Raw genomic sequence first — 20,587 nt, 5'->3', positions numbered from 1 at the left:
CGGAAAATGACGTCATATGGTGCGTTCGATTCGTCTTGAGCCAAGGAATCAGAGGAAAAAAGAATTGTGTTTCTAGCCCTTATGGTTCAAAAGTTATTAACATAAACATAAGTGCAACTTTGGACAGCTGGTGGCGCTAGAGGGATTGAGTTAGAGACTCCAAATTTGCAATGGACAAAGGTCAGACTGTCCTCTGACTGTGTGCCAAATTTCACAACTTTCCCGCAAGCGGTTCTATGGGCTGCCATAGACTTCAAGAGCGGAAGAAGAAGAAGAATAATAATAAGCGTACGGAACGCCAACAATAACAATAGGTGCCTAAGCACCTTCGGTGCTTGGCCCCTAATAAGCGTACGGAACGCCAACAATAACAATAGGTGCCTAAGCACCTTCGGTGCTTGGCCCCTAAATATATGAATTTATTGCAAAAATTATTATTAATTTAACAATATATTTAGTACAAGTTTAACTAAAATTTAAAGTTGGCTGGTTAATTGGCCATTAGTCATATTTCACTGTTATTTAGCATGTTAGGACTGTCAGGGTTTTGCTTGTGTTTTCAGATAATAAGGGGTCATGTACATTGTTTTGGGTTTTTTTTTTACCTTCATTCTCTCAATAGAGTCTTCTAAAGCATTGGCCTGGTGGATGAGGTACGTGTGCTCCATATATTCTGTTAGCCTCTGTAGAAAGCTTAGCGGTTCATTAAAAATAACCGGCATGGTGATCTTAGACAGCTCCTGAAAGAGAGATGGAGAGATGGAATCAATCAAAACATGCTGCTTAATTTAAGTGTTTTGAATGAAAAAGACATTGTCTTAAAGTTTGAGCATAACTTAAAGGTTACTTGGTAGTAAAAACCTCACCATCCCGATACACTTCCTCAGTATGCTCCAGATACTGAAGTCATTTCTGGAGAACATGGGAGCTGGTAAACTTGTCCTGTGGAATAATTAAAAGTAACTTTGCTGTGCCTTATTAGCTTCTGAAAACTGCCTCTTTACATTAAAGGGACAGTTCACCCAATAATGAAAATTTTCTGTTAATTTACTCACCCTCAGGTCATCCAAGATGTAGATGCCCTTTTTTCTTCTTTAGCAGAACAGTAAAGGATATTTTTAGCTGAAACCACGGTCCTTGATGATTCTTATAATGCAAGTCAATGGCTACAGTCACACATAAAACATATAATACCCGTGGCTCCTGACGATACATTGAGGTATTATGAAGTGAAACAGTCAGTCTGTGCAAGAAGCTGAACATTATTTATGTTACTGTCTGTAATCCACAGCCTCTGCAAACGGTCTTAAGCGTGTTCACGACAGTCTGGAGTCCGAGCTTCATGTAGCATAATGACCTATGCGTGGGACCTCAAACGTAACATTCAGTCTTCCTGAAAGAGATTGCGCAAGAGAACTTAATCTTAATTTTTAATATAAGTTGCGGCATCCAGGATCCAGACTGTCGTGAACGCACTCAGGACCGTTTGCCGAGGCTGTGGATTGCAAGTAATAATGTTGTAAATAATGTCCAGCTTCTTGCACAGATCAATAGTTTCACTTCATAATACCTCAATGTATCGTCAGGAGCCAAAGGTATTAATTCTGTTGTGCCTGTATATGTTTTTTTTTTGACGGTAGCCATTGACTTGCATTATATGAATCACCAAGGATTGTGGTTTGAGCAAAAAATCTCCTTTACTGTTCTACTGAAGAAGAAAAAAAGACACCTACATCTTGGATGGCATGTGAATGAATAAATTAACAGCAAATTTTCATTTTTGTGTGAACTGTCCCTTTAAGAAACCACTACAATAATGCAAAACAGACTAGTTAGCCGTTTCCATGTTAACTGCTGTTGTCAGGCAGACGGAACATGTCTAGACTGGCGTTATCAGACAGGTAACGGAAGCTTTATATCTTATTCAGTAAAGCGAGGCCAGTGTCCCGATCAGTTTCAGAGTGCTCAAGATACTCCAAAACCTTCTCTTTTATATTGTACCTGCTAAATGTAAACGTAATAATTGAAGAGATGTAGTGTGTGGTTACTTTTTGAATTTTTTCATGCATGTTCCATGGTGTTAAAGCAAAAAGTAAATATTGTGAGCAATATGAGAAGTCTCTAAAAAAAAAAAAGAGGGTATACATCAAAGTTTAATGGACAACAAAAAAAATCAGTTATAACAATGTGTATGTGTGTATATATATATATATATATATATATATTTAGAACAATGTTATAAATACATTATATAATAGATGTACCTCCACAATCTATAAAAATCTATAAAAATACTCTATGATCGGATGCAAAGTCAGTCAAATGTCCGTCAACAGGCCATCAGTCAACATGCCGAGCCTAAAAAGTTCAAATTACAGCGTTATCATCAATGCTACCTCATCAATCTTTTACAGTTTCATTATGAGCGCCTCTTCTGGCCTTGGCTCACTAAATTATTTACCACAAGATACAAAACAAAACAGAGAAGTTGCGTCCAAGAAACTGGACAAATAACAACAAAGTGACATTGAAAAACAAACTGGGCTGAATGTTACGTCTAAGTTAACATTTATTTTTATACTCTGTATGTTTATTTGTATAAGTTTGTTTTTATTTAAAATTAAAACAACTTTGAACTTTCAACTTCAAAAAAATATTTAGCTAAATATTTATGCAATAAATACTTGTCATAAAAGAGTAGTTTGTTTTGCAGTATTGTCATTTGTCTGTTTTGTATTCCTACCTGTGTTTTCTCACTCCATTAACTCTGGCCACCTCATCTTCATCCTCTTCCTCTCCACGACGGTCTTCCCGGGACATCCTGCCGTCGAGATGAGTTGGGACGCTGCAGTAGAGCTCGGACTTGAAGTCCTCTCCGTCTTCGTATGAATGGCCGGCCGTCTCAAAACCGCTCAACACAGGCTCAGAGTCCGAATCTGTGGCAACCGAACACAAACAGACATGGCTTAGAGGGACAATGCGTGGCCGACAGAAAGAGGCTCTCTGAGGAAACCTGAGCAGGGGATCAGGTAGCGATTAATGGAACCGGAAGTGACCGGACACATCACTGAGAAAGGTGGCTCATGATTATGAAGCTCATTCTGAAGATTTCCTTTTCACTGTAACAGTAATTACACCACTAATTGCTGACAGTGGGTTCAGGGCTTGACATTAACTTTTTTGCTCACCAGCCACTGTGGCTAGTGGTTTTCCAAAGTTACTAGCCACTCAACATTTTCACTGGCCACAATTTTAACATTGATACCATTGGGGAAATCTGTCATGTATTTTAATATTATATGATAATTTGGCAGCAGGTATATTAGGCTGCTGTCACTTTAAGACCTGACGCACGGATCCAGTATACTGTTACACATGCGCTTTCTTTCTCAAATTAAGTTCACTTAAAACAAAACTGACTGCGTTTACATGAATACTAACCAAGACTGACATTTCGACATTATTTTGTGTGTAATTGACTGTTTAAGTGCAATAAGCAGTGAAAAAGAACTCAATTTAGTACTGATAGACGCTTTATTAAAATCTGCAGGAATTAGTAAAATTATGTGCAATACACGCAATCCCATGCCGAAATTCAAGCCCTTTAACACCAACAATATTCATCCGGAGCAAATGAAATGGGAGAGTGAGGGGAGGCAGGTTTGTGTGTCAACTCGCTGTCGGAGAGATGAGAGAGCGAGAAAGCGCAGCTGATATAGTGTATCTATTCTGCAGAAAATGAGTATTGGAAAAGTTTCAGATATTTCAGTATCGATATGTATAATTTAATTATTATTTTTTTTTAAAATCAATATTTTTGACAACACTACATTGCACTTAGTTTATTATTTCAGATGCCTTTTTAAAAGACTTCAATTGAAAATGAATACATTATATATAAAATTCAACCTGCCAAAGTGGCTAGTAGGAGTGACTGTGTTACACGCCACTGCTGAAATCCCTCATGGTTTTTAATGATATTGTAAATCATGGATTTCACATGATTAAGTATTAAGGGATGTAGGAATCATGACGTAATCGTCTTAAATCTATATACTTATTAACTTGAGAGAATTCAAACTCATTGTTATAAAAGGTGATGTTGTTGAGCCTTGGTGCTCATGTGGGAAACCCAGGTTTGAATTCAGTTTATGCAGTTCCCATTCCATTCCCATTACACATGATCCCATTCCTTGTACAGTATCCCCTCCTAATAAATTTGTCACTCTACTATTTTATTCAATAAAAAAGGCAAAAGCGTACACCTGAAAACATTACAGAAATGTGCATATTTACGATTAAAATACTACAAAAAGTGCACTAGGGGTGCACAAATAAGCTGCTAATTATTTTGATGTTATGGGCAATTAGCAATAATTTACTATACACTTTAAATAATACAAGTGATTAAAAACATTTAAATGCACGATAAGTGTATAACAACAAGTAAATTCGGCATCACATTTGTACGCACCAGAAAGAGCATCATAGAACTCGTCTTCACTGAGGACGCTGCGAGGCGACGATCCTTTGACCACCGACTGCTCCAGCTCATGATGTTCAGTGGCCAGCGTCTGCAGAGCCTCTGACAGGATTTTATTCTTCTCCACCTCATGTTCCAGTTTCAAACTGCGTGCCTGGACAAACACACACACTTAGAAACCCACTATGCAAAAAAACTCATTGTGGAATATAATCTGGCACATTTCACGTTTCTGACCTGACTATATTAATAGATATAGATATTAATTCCCTTGATAAACAACCCTTAGCGTGTCACATACAAGGTAACCACACTCAAGCTCATGTTTTATACTTTCAATGTATTAGTGATCATTAACAAAAAGAAATTTACCTGCAGTGTTTTTCTTTTTTAAATATTATTTTGTGGTTTTAGCCTCTTTATTTGACAAATATATTAAATAGGCACCTAAAAATGAAAGAAAGAGACCAAATTCGAACCCGTGTAGTCCAAGTGAGCACCAAGGGTCAAATGAATCACAAACTATTCATTTTCTACATAGAGAAATTGATTTTTGAAAATAATTTATAAACCTTTAACATTATTTCAATTTTTTTTTAAATAAATATAATCATGTTTAACAGCAGAATTTGTGATGAAAACTACATTACCCATGATGCCGACAGATAATTCCACCAATCAGAGTCGCGATAAGCAAAACATGCCAAAAGAGCACTTCAGCTTCGCCCACTCCCATAAAGCACCACGAATGACGTAATGAAGTCGATCTCCCTACGCTCTCAGAATACTTAAATATTTGTATATATATATATATATATATATATATATATATATATATATATATATATATATATATATATATATACACGTCATCCCCAATGCTTCATGGGATTGCAGTTCTTTCCCTCACTTAAGCCTTTATAGATGCAGTCTTGTGCCTTTGTCTTTTCATTCAATTCCCAATACTTTTTTGCTTCAAATAAAACCTTGAAATTTGAGATTCACCTCATAAGTGGTTGGCTTTATTATAATCACTATGAAAAACATTTATAGAAAAATTATTCTGAAAAAGTGGGCAGCACTAATGCACTCAATGGGCATGTGCAGCACAGGTGATACATACTCCTTCCTGTCTGGAAAAAAGCCCCAGGCACTGGTGCAGTGAGGAACAGGTTTCACTGGAGGCTTCGCAGACCTCCTTCAGCTTCTGAATGACTGTTGCGGGCAGTTCTGCAAGAATATAAAAAAGCACTATGGCTTTAAAAATAGAGATGTACATATGCAGTTTTGGCCAATCAAATGCAGCAGATGATTTAAGCTCTTACGTTCCACCAGGCCATCTTCTTTCACCATGGACAGGAGGACCAACACCTCTGTCTCCAGTCTCTGATGGCACAACTCTGCCCGCTGCCAAATCAAAGAAGAGGAACAAAACAACAAAAAGAAATAAAAAAAGGATACTGAGAAAGCGAAAGGTTATGACTGTAAGAACATTTATGGGTTAGTCAACTTTACCACTTCCTGCGGTTAGAGGGAAAAAGGGAAGTCAGAATTCATTTTCTTTGTACTGCAGAAATATATGAGCATGAGACAATATCTATTTATAGTTTTTTTTTTTTTATTTAATATAGTTCAAATAAAACAAAATAAAATAAATATTTAAAACTTTAGTTTATTTTTTATTTTAAATAAAATTTACTAGTTTTTAGAATATACAAACATTTTTTGAGGTTCCTTCTACCAACAAAACAAGAACTTCTTTTGTCTCCTCAACATATACTGCATATATATATATATATATATATATATATATATATATATATATATATATACATATATACACTATATTGCCAAAAGTATTGGGACACCCCTCCAAATCATTGAATTCAGGTGTTCCAATCACTTTCATGGCCACAGGTGTATAAAATCAAGCACCTAGGCATGCAGACTCCTTCTGCAAACATTTGTGAAAGAATGGGTCGCTCTCAGGAGCTCAGTGAAATCAAGCGTGGTACCTTGATAGGTTGCCACCTGTGCAGTAAGTCCATTCGTGAAATTTCCTCACTTCTAAATATTCCATCGTCAACTGTTAGTGGTATCATAACAAAGTGGAAGCAATTGGGAACAAAAGCAACTCAGCCACGAAGTGGTAGGCCACATAAAATCACAGAGTGGGGTCAGCGCATACTGAGGCACACAGTGCGCAGAAGTCGCCAACTTTATGAAGAATCAATAGCTACAGACCTCCAAACTTCATGTGGCCTTCAGATTAGCTCAAGAACAGTGTGTAGAGAGCTTTATGGAATGGGTTTCCATGGCCGAGCAGCTGCATCCAAGCCTTACATCACTGAGTGCAATGCAAAGTGTCGGATGCAGTGGTGTAAAGCACACCGTCACTGGACTCTAGAGCAGTGGAGACGTGTTCTCTGGAGTGACGAATCATGCTTCTCTGTCTGGCAACTGGATGGACGAGTCAGGATGTTGTCAGGAGAACGGTTGTCAGGAGAACGGTTCTTGCTTGACTGCATTGTGCCAAGTGTAAAGTTTGGTGGAGGGGGGGGTTATTGTATGGGGATGTTTTTCAGGGGTTGGGCTTGGCCAAATCCAGTGAAAGGAACTCTTAATGTTTCAGCATACCAAGACATTTTGGACAATTTCATACGTCACATTCTTTTTTTAAAAACTGGGTACAATGAGATGACATTATTCAACTCACCCCTCAACCATTGAACATTAAAAGGACATTTAAAAGTGTAAAAGCATCAACAATGTATTTTCAACAGACCATGAATAACCCCAAAAGCGCAATTCTTTCCACAGCAATAACGGACAGGTTAAATATCACTGTAGTAATATATATCTGTATTATGTGGCATACTTTGCATTAATCAAAAATGTTCATTAACTTCAGCATTGCGTGATACTATTTCAAAGCTATTTCATGAGGAAAAGAATACAGCGACTTAAAAGTGCTCATGCAATAGATAATCTTGTTGTCACGTTAAACTACCAAGCGTTACATTATTCTCATGATGTCTGAAAATAGAACAAGAAGGAAAACTGATGGATAAGCTTTATTTTTAGGGCAACCTTATGATTTGAAATTATTTGTTTCAGTCTTTTTGAATGGAAGTTCCCCAAACCCTAAGTGACACCCATAATTCAAAATGCAGTAGGCTCATCAGGAATATGGTGGATACTACACGCATATATTTATACACACACACATACTTGCAGACTCTCATTTTTATTTAAATTAAAATATTTTTTCCTAACTAAATATAGTTTTCCCTGCCAGTCATCTTTGTCATAATTTCTGTAAAAAATACAACCTTTTACAGTTTATAGATAATGTTGTCACATGATTAAGGTTTCAGAACAGCCAAGTTTCCTCGTAGAAGAGGAAGAAAGGGCGGCCACGTGCATTTTATCAACTGATGTGACTGTCAAGATAAAAGATGCAAATCATTTCTCACCTGAAGTGAGTCAGAAAGCTCATTTAAAGACACAACATCATCTTCGTCTTCCTCACTCTCTGGGTCCTGTGAGCAGTAATGTGTGCTAAAGGCTGAATGTTCCTCTATGGCCTCCAGCCAACTCTGAAATATAACACACATTCACACAAACTTACATTATGCATTCCACTCTAGGTTAAAAGAAGGAGCAGAAAGGAATCTCACTTTTCTGGTGGCTTCAGGGTTGTTCTTCTGTGACACTTTGAAATGGTGAACACTGTCGTCAAAGTATTTGACAGTGAAATAGCAGCTGTCTTTCGCTTTAATCTGAAAGTTGCAAAGAAAAGCCATTTTGCAAGTCCTGTTGAAAATCCCACAATTGGCATCTCATGATAAATCATAAAATAAATCTTACCATGCACTGTGCTTGGGTTAACGGTTTGCAACCTTGACGGCGTGAGCTTGAATCTACATCTGACCTTGAGGAGTTAAAAAAAGGATGAAAATTTAACATTAAAAAAAAATTCAAATATTTTTTTCTGCAAAATGTGTCTTTAATTTCAGCAATTTTGCTATCCTTCAATTTTATTATTTAATAAAATTTCTTTAAATTATAGCATTACATTTTGGGACTAGAGGCGGATACTCACTGTTTAGGGTACCATGACAAGACTCCATCTTGAAGAACTACCCAGTAGGAGCGCCAGCCAAAGAACCTTGAGCTCTGCAACAATATATTCAATAAACAATATTAAAAAAAATTAAGAATAAATGAAAATAAAATATTTTAAAAATAAATAAATATGAGAAAAATAATAAAGAATAAATAAAAATATTAAATACAGAAAGAATAAATAAATACAAAAAGAATAAATAACAGAAAAATAAATACAAATATAAATAAATAAATCAATACAAAAAATAAATAACGAAAAATATAAATAGAAACATTTTATTTCAGAAAGAAAACAAAAAATAAATAATTAAATAGAGAAAGAATAAATAAAGATTAAATACAGAATAAATAAGTACATACAAAAATAATAAATAAAAAAACAAAAAAATTAATAAAAATAGAAATAAATAAATCAAAACAAATAATAAATAATATAAATAAAAAAAATAATTTCAGAAAGAATACAAAAAATAATGAAATACAGAAAGAATAAAAACAGACTAATAAGTAAAACATAGAAAAAAATAAATCAATATAAAAAACAAAAAATATAAATAAAAAATATTTTATTTCAGAAAGAATAAATACAAAAAATAAAAATGCAAATACAGAAAGAATAAAATAAATAAAAATGCAGAAAGATAAATAAAATAAATACAGCCAGAAAAAAAATATTAAATACATAATAAATACAGAATGAATTAATAAATAATACATTAACAATAAATACTAAATCTAGAAAGATTATTTTATATATATATATATATATATATATATATATATATATATATATATATATATATATATATATATATATATATATGTGTGTGTGTGTGTGTGTGTGTATGTGTGTGTGTGTGTGTGTGTGTGTGTGTGTATGTGTGTGTGTGTATAGGGTTTGATATAGCATACCTTCCAAAGAGGCCCCTCGAATGTTTTAACATTTCGCGTCATGCCCTGTAAGATCAAAACCAAATTCACAACAATGTAAATGAGTGTAAATTATGCTAAATATCAGTGTTATGATATATGGTGATGGACAAGGTTTTTTGAAACATATCACACAAGTTATTACAAAAATATTGCATTTGTGACACTCTTACATCAGAACTGTCCAGTTAAATGAACCTACTTTCATAATATTTCCTGCAATGATCTGCTTCATTTCTGCATCGTTAGCCAAGTCAAAAACAGTCTGATCTGAAAACAAATATGACGTACTGAAATAGTAAAGAAAATGGGACTATGACAGTAACAAAACTGAAACAATAAAAACATTTACAGAATTGCACAGTCAATTGAGTATATATTGACATGAAAACAGCTTTAAATGGTTTAAAATTGATGCTGAAATAAGTTTGAGCTCATTACCATTTTGGTTCTTGATGTTAGGGTTGGCCTTGTGCTGCAGGAGTTTGATGGCACACTGTTTCTGAGCCCTGTAAGCAGCGCAGTGCAGCGGCGTGTTTCCCAGCAGGTCCGTGCAGTTTATGTTCGGGGGTTTCTTCATGTTTAGCTACACAAGTAACAAGAGACGTTATTATCAACGTTTAAACAATGTTAAATCGATTGCACTTTATTTTACAGTACGTGTTTAGGTTTAGGGGTAGGTTCAGGGTCAGTACCTAGTTATTACCCAGTTATTGTAATTACTGTAATAAGTAAATGGGGAACAGGACTGTAAAATAAAGTGCTACCATAAAGTGCTACCATTAAATGATGTAGCCGTCTTTAAAATGCTTATGCAAAGATTACCAGTCTTGTGAGGGTCATTATGGCTCCTTCTCGCGCCGCCTCCAATAGCTGCTCCTCTAGCTTCCTCTCTTCAGTCCTCTCCGCAGCTAGTTAGTAAAACATTATTAGTAACAGTTTAGTAACAAAAGTAATCACTCAGCAGATTTTATCCAAAGCAACTTCAGTACACTTAATAGAGTGACATTTTCATGCAATTTTAGCACACTTACCCTCCAACATGCTTTTAATCTCAGCACTCTGGGTAATATCTTTAGGAATCTGTGCCGTCCCATTGATGACAGAAGGACAAGCGTCATACTGAAGAAGTAACATTACGACCTCCTAAACAGCAAAATCAGAATTCAGCATTCAGTTAGTATTCAGAGTCCAACCCATCCAATCGGTATTCAGCATTCAGATGAGTAGTTGTGTCGGTAAAAAAGAAAAAAATCATTATGAATACTGTATTAATAATTAACACATTACTAATTATATAATAATAACTTTGTAATTATGAAATGTATAGTAATATATAATATTAAGTTGTTTTATTAATAATTATTATTACCATTGTTGTTATGTTATTATATTTATGCCAAGTTGTTTTGTCAATGTAAGTCAATGAAAATTTAATATTCATGAGTATATTATTAATAATTAGAATATTACTCATTGCATACTACCTAAAATAATAAATTATAATAATTAATAAAATTACTATTATTGTAAATAGAAAATGTATAATAATAACAATAATATACAAATATAATAATAATATAATTTATTAGTATTTAATTAATAATTACAATATTGCTAATTGTATAATAATAAAAAATGGGAATAATTAATAAAATTACTATTATTGTAATTATAATGTAATTAAATGTAAAATAATAATAATAATAATAATAATAAAATAGTAATAAATTGTTTCATAAATAATTATTATTACCATTTTTGTTCTGCTGTTATATTTATGCCAAGTTGTTTTGTCAATAAAAATGCAATATTCAGGAGTATGTTATTCATAATTAGAACATTAATCGTTGCATAATAATAATAAATTGTAATATTAATTAAATAAGTTGATAAAACAATATAATTAGTATTTTATTAATAATTAGAATATTACTAAATGTATAATAATTATAATAATAATAAATTGTAATGTTATTAATAACTAAATAAGTCAATAAAAACAATATCCATTGTTTGTATTTAGTTAATAATTAGAATATTACTAATTGCTTTATCATAATAATGAAAAAATAATTATGAATGAAAATATAATACCTTATTATAAAATACATAATTAATAATAAACAATTTAATAATAATAATAAAAATATTGTTGTTTTTGTATTTGTATGTATTTATATTTATATAGTTTAAGTTGTTTTGCGATCTGAAAGGTTTATGTCCATCTTTATTTTGGGTGGCCTAATTGTTACACATTTAAAACTTTTTTTTTTCCACCAGTAAAGTGTTTATAATTATGCAGAAACATACATAGTCTCTCAGCGTATGACGACATATGATATCAGTAATACGTACTTTTCTCCCTGTGAATGCCGCTTTATGGAGGGCCGTGTCTCCGACATTATTTGGCAAATTGGCATCTGCTCCAGCCTGTAGGAAGCACAGAAGAGCTAAAATCAGACACTCTCAAATCCATTCTTCCAACCTAATTCTTCTCATAAACACACACGTCTATGATACACAGAATGTGTGTTATATCAAAAGCCTGAGATGATCGATACCTTCAGTAATTCCTCAACAACATCCTTGTGTCCAAAGTAACTGGCCAGATGAAGAGGCGTCCAGCCATGATTTGATTTGCTCTTGCCTGAAACAACACAATGCTATTAGAAGCACTCAAAATTATCTAGAGTGATATGAACGGACATTGGAAACATAGTGACGTGTTCTACCTTTGCAGTTGATGTCGATCTTGGCCTCCTCCTTTATCTTGGACATCAAAAGCCTCTGGATACCTTCTAAGTTCCCGTTCCTGGCATCCCTGAGGAACTGCTCCTCCGGTTCCAGCTCCTCCATGGCTTTACCAACAAAACAAACAAAAAAGCATTACAAACCATAAATCTGAACCAGTAAGTGTGATGAAGAGCAGGACTGTGAGAAATTATATCTGGAACAACAGTCAGAAAGTCATTCAATACTCAAGATGTTGTGAAATTTTTCTTTGCACTAATAGAAAATTATGAGGGTGAATTCTTTGAAATGCCTTCCATGTGATTTCCTTGTTTAGTTTGGAGGAAAAAGATGGCAAGCACATGACACCGCTTCGATAAGCAGGAATTTTCATAAAAAACAGCAGCAACGTGAACCCACATCACCCCAAATACCTTCATAGATCAGGCTTTTGAGGAATGTTTATTTGTTCATCTCTCAATCATCAGTGTGTCTCAGTGCATTATATGTTTTTGCACCCACAATAAAAACTACTAGAGCTTTGATTATAAAACAAAGGATTTAAATATCATCCAATCTTACACATATTATTAGAAGGCAGAGACTGATGTTTATATGCATTTTATATATGTAGGCAAGGCAGGTTTATTTATAAAGCACATTTAATACACAATTCTTTACAGATTTTTTTTTTCCCATGGCGGAAAGAAGATTCCATAAGTATGAGCTCCATATGTCTCCTACCTATATAATACATATGAACTTAATATAGTATGATATAGGCAGGAGAATGAATGAACCATAAAAGACGGTCTGAAGTATCAAATATGTTTTTTTTTTCCTTCAGTAAACTCTTCCATTTACAAAAAAAGAGATTTTTCAGACAATAATTTCATATGTTAGGCTTTACAGAGTTAAGACATTACCTAAACTGAACAAAGCAAGCACGACAAATGTCTTGGTATGCAGATTAGCAACATCACCTTTAACGCAATAACCGTTTGGTAAACCATAAAGCTTTCTTTGTGTTGAATGTAGGTCAGTAGCCTAAAGGAAATAAGTAGTTTATTTACGAACCAAACTATGTCTAAACCACAATTAAACCGAATAAAAGTGGGGATTGACAGATCAAAATACTATGGTTGTGTTTCTAAGACAACCATTTCAATGACATGCGTCAAAAAAAAAAAAAAAAACTGAGGTAACTTTTTTTCTGGAAAGAACAAGTTACACCACAAAGTTATGAAAGCACAGTGCTTTTGTGAGGGAATCAGATTAACTCTTACCGTACGTGATTAAAGAGCAAAGTTAAAGTAGACTGTACAAAATCATTTCACTGTCATGTGACTTTCTAGTTGGGCAAAACATCACCAGGAGTGTTCAACTTGATCAACCCGTCTTCATGTTATTGCTTCATATCCTTTTAAGTAGTAAATACTTAAACGATAAAACCAGGTAGCCCTTATAAAAAGCCTCGAAAACAGATTCTACACACTGAGTCTTTCAGTTCATTGAGATCCGCACACTGGAGATCTTGTCAGCAGGATGTGGGTTTATCACTTATTATGACTTAAAGAATTAGGCGAGAATTTGGCCATGAGCTGCAGTCAACAATAGTAGGAGATATATGCAAAGCAGCATAATAAAATCAAAATTTATATATATATATAGAAATCAACGTTGTCATCCAAACAAACTTTTCAAAGGTAACTTGTGTTATGTTCATGTTTATGTTTATGTATTGTAATATGTTCAAAATATTGTACTTTAAAACAATAAATATAGAGAAGACTTGCCTGAAAGTTCTGAAAGTTAAAGCATGACTTGAGGTTCGAGACACGCTAACATCCCTAATCCAGAGTCACTCCAGAATAAAAATGAATAAATAAATACATTAAAAAAAGACTTCCATAAATTGTGCTTTATCATGGATTTGACAAAGCATGTGATGCACGCTTCCTGTTTATGTAACTCACACATGTGGATATTTCCTAAGAGTGCATAGTTCTTTACAAGCATCTTCAATAAACATCTTTCAATCTGTTGTGCAACTACACGCAGAATGTGCGCGTGCCGCTCCCGAAATGATCGCAAACACACAACTATCGTCACACGGCAGCACGTAAACGAACAGCTGACTGACAACACGCGTGATGACGATGCACTTCCGGTTTTGATAACGACAGTTAACAGGTACAATAAAAGTCTACTACTCAACTACTAGCTTTCTAGTACTACTACTAATAATAAATAACATTTTACAAACATACATTTTTATGGTTATCGTCTATGTTGTTCAGGTCTCTTATTTTGAAAAGTCTTGCGGAAGGTAGTTACGTCATCAGTATGGAGGGGTCCGCAGCGGACGGCGTGTCAGCGCCTTTACCTGGACGATGTGCTTTTTATGTAGTAAAAAAGAAGCGATACTGCAAGATGATTGTTGGAAGTGGGAAAACCTTCTGCGGGGAACATGCAAATGCTGTATGTTAATGAAAATACGTTATAATGTCCATGTTATCCTGTTCTGAATGGATGCGCTTCTACTTACCCTGCCCTTATTAGTACTAACGTTAGTTGATCAAATTAGGAACTGCTTGCACAAACTTTTATGTCTTTTTCATATAGGGTGAAGAGAGTGGGAAAAAACGAATCCCTTGTCCTTTGGACCCTAAACAGTAAGATTTTAACTCTTCTTAAATGTTTGGAGAGGTTTCTGTAGTCAGAAGTATGAAAGTGGAGTAACGTTAGTTCTGTCCAAACTGAATCATAGAAATCATTCCAGAGCTTCAGATTGATGCATTAAGATTAAGAAATATTACAGCTGGCTCGAAGTTGAATAAATCATTTAAAGTCATGTGTAAAATATTTAATATGAATACTGACAAATCTAGAAGTGAATGAATGAATTATGACTGGTGTAAAACTGATTTTTAGCTCCATCTTCGTCACCACAGTCAGAAAATGTTACTGTGTTATAATACACTACCAGTCAAAAGTTTGGAAATATTACTATTTTTAATGTTTTTGAACAAAATCTCTTATGCTCATTAAGGCTGCATTTATTTTATAATAAATACAGAAAAAACAATAATATTGTGAAATATGATTACAATTTAAAATTGTTTTTTTTATTTTAATATACTTCAAAATATAATTTATTTCTGTGATGCAAAGCTGAATTTTCAGCATCGTTACTCCAGTCTTCAGTGTCACATGATCCTTCAGAAATCATTTTAATATGCTGATTTGATACTCCGTTATTATCAATGTTGAAAACAGTTGTGTTGCTTAATATTTTTTTGGAACCTGTGATACTTTTTTCAGGATTCATTGATGAATGAAAGGTTAAAAAGAACAGCATTTATTCAAAATATAAATCTTTTCTAACAATATAAATCTTTACTATCACTTTTTATCAACATAACACATCCTTGCTTAAAGGTGCCATTGAATTGAAAATTGAATTTACCTCGGCATAGTTGAATAACAAGAGTTCAGTACATGGACATACAGTGAGTCTCAAACTCCATTGTTTCCTCCTTCTTATATAAATCTCATTTGTTTAAAAGACCTCAGAAAAACAGGCGAATCTCAACATAACACCGACTGTTACGTAACAGTCGGGCTCATTAATATGTATGACCTCCAATATTTGCATATGCCAGCTCATGTTCAAGGCATTACACAAGGACAGGCAGTATTAACATCTGGATCTGCACAGCTGAATCATCAGACTAGGTAAGCAAGCAAGAACAATAGCAAAAAATGGCAGATGGAGCAATAATAACTGACATGATCCATGATATCATGATATTTTTAGTGATATTTGTAAACTGTCTTTCTAAATGTTTCGTTAGCATGTTGCTAATGTACTGTTAAATGTGGTTAAAGTTACCATCGTTTCTTACTGTATTCACGGAGACAAGAGCCGTCGCTATTTTCATTTTTAAACACTTGCAGTCTGTATAATGCATAAAAACAACTTTATTCTTTATAAATCTCTCCAACAATGTGTAATGTTAGCTTTAGCCCATTAGCCACGAAGTACTATCAAACTCGTTCAGAATCAAATGTAAACATCCAAATAAATACTATACTCACGCGATTAGACATGCTGCATAACGAACACTTTGTAAAGATCCATTTTGAGGGTTATATTAGCTGTGTGAACTTTGTTTATGCAGTGATAGAGCCGAGAGCTCGGGCGGGGGCGGAGCATGAATCGGCGCATTTCTAATTATGCCTCAAAATAGGCAGTTAAAAAAATTAATTAAAAAATATCTATGGGGTATTTTCAGCTGCAACTTCACAGACACATTCAGGGGACACCTTAGACTTATATTACATCTTGTAAAAAAAACTTTCAATGGCACCTTTAATAAAAGTACTAATTTCTTTCAAAAAGAAAAAGAAATTCTGACCCCAAACTTTTGAACGGTAGTGTATATTGTTATAAAAGATTTCTATTTTAAATAAATGCTGATATTTTTTTACTTTTTATTCATCACAGAATCCTGAAAAAGTATCACAGGTTACAAAATAATATTAAGCAGCACAACTGTTTCCAACATTGATAATAAATCAGCAAATTACAATGATTTCTGAAGGATCATGTGACACTGAAGACTGGAGTAATGATGCTGACAATTCAGCTTTGCATCACAGGAATAAATTACATTTTAAAGTATATTAAAATAGAAAACCATCATTTTAAATTGTAATAATATTTCACAATATTATTGTTTTTTCCGTATTTATTATGAAATAAATGCAGCCTTAATGAGCATAAGAGACTTTAAACGTTAAGACATTAAAAATAGTATAAATTAAAAAAAAAAAAAAAAAAATTATATATATATATATATATATATATATATATATATATATATATATATATAATATATATATAATAATTTTAACATGATATTATGTTTTCATTAATATATGTGTTGACATAAATGACAGCTATGAAGCCTAAAAGAGTGTATTGTAAAAATTAATCTATATCCTTCTGTATGCATATAGCAGTAATGTTGCATAAAAGATATAAATAGCAGGTAGAGTTTTGTCCCATGTCTCAATGGTAGATGATATAATGGCTCAATGGCTTTTTATGTTATATTCAAAAACCACCTCTCTTGTTTTAAACAGCACTGTATTTGAAGATAACTTGGCTAAACACCTGAAGAAATGTAATTCCAAAGAAAAACCAAAACCTGTACGTATGAATAACTCAACCTCCTATTATCTCTCTAGTACATTATTTTTCTTTGTTTCTTGAAATTCATAGCACAGTTCTTGTGCTAATGACTGCTATGTTTGATTTGTATTAGATTTATTATGTGAAGGACATCAATGCTGGCTGTGAAAGTGAAGACCAAACCATAGAAGAGGTCATTATACTGTCTATGAGAGCATATATCTAAATTTCATGGCTTTAAAGAAGATATGTGCTTAATAATGATGTGTTAATGCAGATTTCCATTGCTGATCGATCCAAAGAGGAACTAGATGAGTTGATTGTGAAACTTAAAACTGCATTACAAGGTAAGCAGCTGTCATTTGGGTTTTATCACATGACTATTAAATCTGTTTGTTACATATTAATTAGATCCCAAAAGATGTTATTGGTCAAAAAAATTGGTGGCTTTGATGTTGGAGGGTTTAATGTCATTTTTTTTATGTAATTGTGAGAGATTGTAATCTGTTTTCCTCAGGACTAAATACCAAACTCGTTGAAAAAACACTCTCACATTCTGCTCTACATGAGCCTCTAAATGATCCAAAGAATGGAGATTCTGCTTTTAAACACCTCAAACAACAGGTAAAGCTTTCCAGAACTTCCAAACTATACATAATCTATATCAGGGGTGGGCAACTTCAGTCCTGGAGGGCCACTGTACTGCAGAGTTTTGTATCAACCCTGATGATAACCTCACCTGCCACTAGCTTTCTAGGCTGCACTTAACTCCACTTTTAGACATACATTTGCAAACTTCCCTAAGCGCTTCCCCTTGGGGCAATCGCCGCTGCCATTTTTAAGTGCATTCAACTTCGTCAAGTGGGCAAGGGAAGTTTATTTGGACGGACCCTCGACCCCTTGATTTTGACAGAGATAGTATGTCTACTCAATATGTATACTTCAGGCAGATTCATAGACCACAATGCAACATGACTGTGATGTCACTGCAGATCGTGCTTAATTTACCCCGACCCCACACAATATGTGTATGATATTGGAGTTATTTTGACATTTGACTGTTTTTTACACATATACATACATATAGCCTACTTTATAGTATTGTTAGCATTTTCCTGATTGTGTAATTTTTGTGTAATTTTTTTATATTTTCTCCTACAGCCTAAGCATACATATAGGCCTATAGAATAGTGTGTAAAACAAATTCATAAGGAAAAAAACTATAAATAATAAATCGGCTCCATTGTGGATTCCAAGTGATCAAGGGTTTAGGGGTTCCAGTAGTGGGCACTCATGCAACGTAAGCAATTACGTACATCCGAGTGAACAAGATGAAGGCAAGGGCATAAAAAATGGACATATGCTTTTGGAATTATCGTAAATATTTCCAAGTTAAAAATTGGACATGAACACCTTCTCAAGTTGTATTTACCACTGGGAAGCTTGGGGATAATTTTGATGCCCAAGTTTCCCAATAAATAGGCAAGAATAAACCTGGTGTCCTCTGTGATTCTTGTTCTTTCCGACAACAAAGCACTTTAATAGATGAGCTAGACGAGCTTGTAATCACGACTTCAGAAGTGGGAAGTAGGACATTTCCAATAGCACATGAATGCAGCATTAAACGCAGCCCTAGTAATCCTGAAGACGTTGACTAGCTTGTTCCGGTGTGTTTGATTAGAGGTTGGAGCTAAACTCTGCAGGACAGTGTCCCTCCAGGACAAAAGTTGCCCATCCTTGCTCTATATAAATGGTCTTTATTTTTAATCAGTGTTCATAATATCTGATTTCACAGGCCTCGATCCTTGGAAACATGGAGGGTTTGGAACTGCTCAGCCCAAACAGATGCTACATAGAGTTTGGGGCAGGGAAGGGAAAATTGTCCCATTGGATTCACATTGCTCTTAAAGCAGCTGAAAATGTCCATTTTTTACTTGTGGAAAGGTCCAGTACTCGCTTTAAGGTGTGGTATCCTTTGCATGAAGCTATCTTTTCCTCAAATACAGAACAAATATTGTTCTTTCTGCTCGAAAGTGAGGTTAAATTTGAATTTGATGTGTTTTTAAGGTAGATGGCAAGCACAAAAATGCAGACTCGACTTTTGATAGGCTTCAGGTTGATATTCAGCACCTTGATTTACGTGAGTAAACTTCTAAAACTGGTCCTTATGGTGTTAATACACTAATAATATAAATTGTTTTCTTTATATTGATCTTCTCATAAATAATATTTCCTCCTTGTTCCTTTCAGGAAAAGTTCCTCTCCTGAGAGAAAAAGGACTTCCTGTTATTGGTGTTGGGAAGCACCTCTGTGGTGCAGCAACTGGTAAACTAGAATTCAGTAAACTTCATAAATGTCATCATGGTATCAGTACTGCAAGATTGATGTAGTGTCAACTTATCTCCACAGATCTGGCCCTTCGGTGTTTATTTGAGCACAACTGCATTGACAAAGATGATGACCCTCCAAAAAAGCGTGTAAAACTTAATCACACAGAGGGTGCTGGTGATGATATGAAGCCCGTTCCCTCAACCGAAGACAGGGAAACTGGTGAAGAGCTCATAGTGTCAGGACTGGCCATCGCTCTTTGCTGCCACCACCGTTGCGACTGGAGACATTACGTGGGAAAAGAGTTCTTCAGGCAGAAAGGTCTTGGACCAGAAGAGTTTGCTGCTTTCCAGCGCATGTCGAGCTGGGCCACTTGCGGGATGAGAAAATTCAGCTCCAAGATAACAGAAAAAACAACTGAACTTAAAACAGATGAAGAGGAGGAACATGAGATGAGTGAGGAAGCTATGCCAGATACCTTCAACGGGTGAGTTTCTGCTGAGTTTTCTCAACCAATAAGTATTATGTTAAGCTCACGATTTCATTTGTAAACATTTCTTCTTGCAGTTTGATGTCAGTTGAAGATCGCGAACAAATCGGGCGGCTTTGTAAGCATCTGATTGACCACGGAAGAGTGTATTACCTCCAGCAAAAAGGCTTTGAAACCAGTCTGAGATACTACACAAGCAGAGATGTGTCATTGGAGAATGTGTTACTAACTGCCATTCCCACAGCCATTCAGAATAGAGATGAATCTAAACAGCCTTCTTAAGACAACCAAA

General features: G+C 34.4%; 2 protein-coding genes across 5 annotated transcripts in view; one reads left to right on the top strand and one right to left on the bottom strand.

Moving 5' to 3' along the window:
• Positions 1-14,280, bottom strand: part of osbpl1a (oxysterol binding protein-like 1A) — a 27,637-nt gene extending 13,357 nt beyond the window's left edge. The window contains exons 1-19 of one of the 2 annotated variants that reach the window (XM_067396048.1): positions 14,074-14,280; positions 12,280-12,405; positions 12,109-12,194; positions 11,903-11,977; positions 10,579-10,690; positions 10,370-10,455; positions 9,986-10,130; positions 9,747-9,814; positions 9,527-9,571; positions 8,589-8,662; positions 8,354-8,417; positions 8,164-8,265; positions 7,960-8,082; positions 5,809-5,890; positions 5,607-5,713; positions 4,475-4,637; positions 2,744-2,936; positions 867-942; positions 606-740 (exon numbers count right to left, since the gene is read on the bottom strand). In XM_067396048.1, coding sequence (XP_067252149.1) covers positions 606-740; positions 867-942; positions 2,744-2,936; positions 4,475-4,637; positions 5,607-5,713; positions 5,809-5,890; positions 7,960-8,082; positions 8,164-8,265; positions 8,354-8,417; positions 8,589-8,662; positions 9,527-9,571; positions 9,747-9,814; positions 9,986-10,130; positions 10,370-10,455; positions 10,579-10,690; positions 11,903-11,977; positions 12,109-12,194; positions 12,280-12,403 — 1,860 coding nt within the window. In that variant the 5' untranslated portion in view covers positions 12,404-12,405; positions 14,074-14,280. Of the gene's footprint in view, positions 1-605; positions 741-866; positions 943-2,743; positions 2,937-4,474; positions 4,638-5,606; positions 5,714-5,808; positions 5,891-7,959; positions 8,083-8,163; positions 8,266-8,353; positions 8,418-8,588; positions 8,663-9,526; positions 9,572-9,746; positions 9,835-9,985; positions 10,131-10,369; positions 10,456-10,578; positions 10,691-11,902; positions 11,978-12,108; positions 12,195-12,279; positions 12,406-14,073 lie in introns of those variants that run through there. The other variant, XM_067396049.1, reaches the window with a different exon arrangement.
• Positions 12,442-20,587, top strand: trmt13 (tRNA methyltransferase 13 homolog). 3 transcript variants are annotated; one of them, XM_067396052.1, is made up of 13 exons: positions 12,442-13,983; positions 14,339-14,470; positions 14,578-14,758; positions 14,903-14,952; positions 17,429-17,495; positions 17,611-17,670; positions 17,755-17,824; positions 17,995-18,101; positions 19,273-19,440; positions 19,545-19,617; positions 19,728-19,802; positions 19,887-20,292; positions 20,373-20,587. In XM_067396052.1, exons 2-13 carry the CDS (start codon positions 14,340-14,342, stop codon positions 20,575-20,577), a joined length of 1,593 nt encoding a protein of 530 aa, XP_067252153.1. In that variant the 5' UTR covers positions 12,442-13,983; position 14,339; the 3' UTR covers positions 20,578-20,587. The 3 variants fall into 3 exon arrangements, with proteins under 3 accessions (XP_067252153.1, XP_067252152.1, XP_067252154.1); XM_067396051.1 differs by lacking the exon at positions 12,442-13,983 and having other exon boundaries at positions 14,333-14,470; XM_067396053.1 differs by lacking the exons at positions 12,442-13,983; positions 14,339-14,470; positions 14,578-14,758; positions 14,903-14,952 and adding an exon at positions 15,595-16,015.

This window comes from Chanodichthys erythropterus, chromosome 10 (assembly GCF_024489055.1).
Source record: "Chanodichthys erythropterus isolate Z2021 chromosome 10, ASM2448905v1, whole genome shotgun sequence".
Lineage (NCBI taxonomy): Eukaryota > Metazoa > Chordata > Actinopteri > Cypriniformes > Xenocyprididae > Chanodichthys > Chanodichthys erythropterus.
This window is presented reverse-complemented; position numbering and strand designations above follow the sequence as displayed.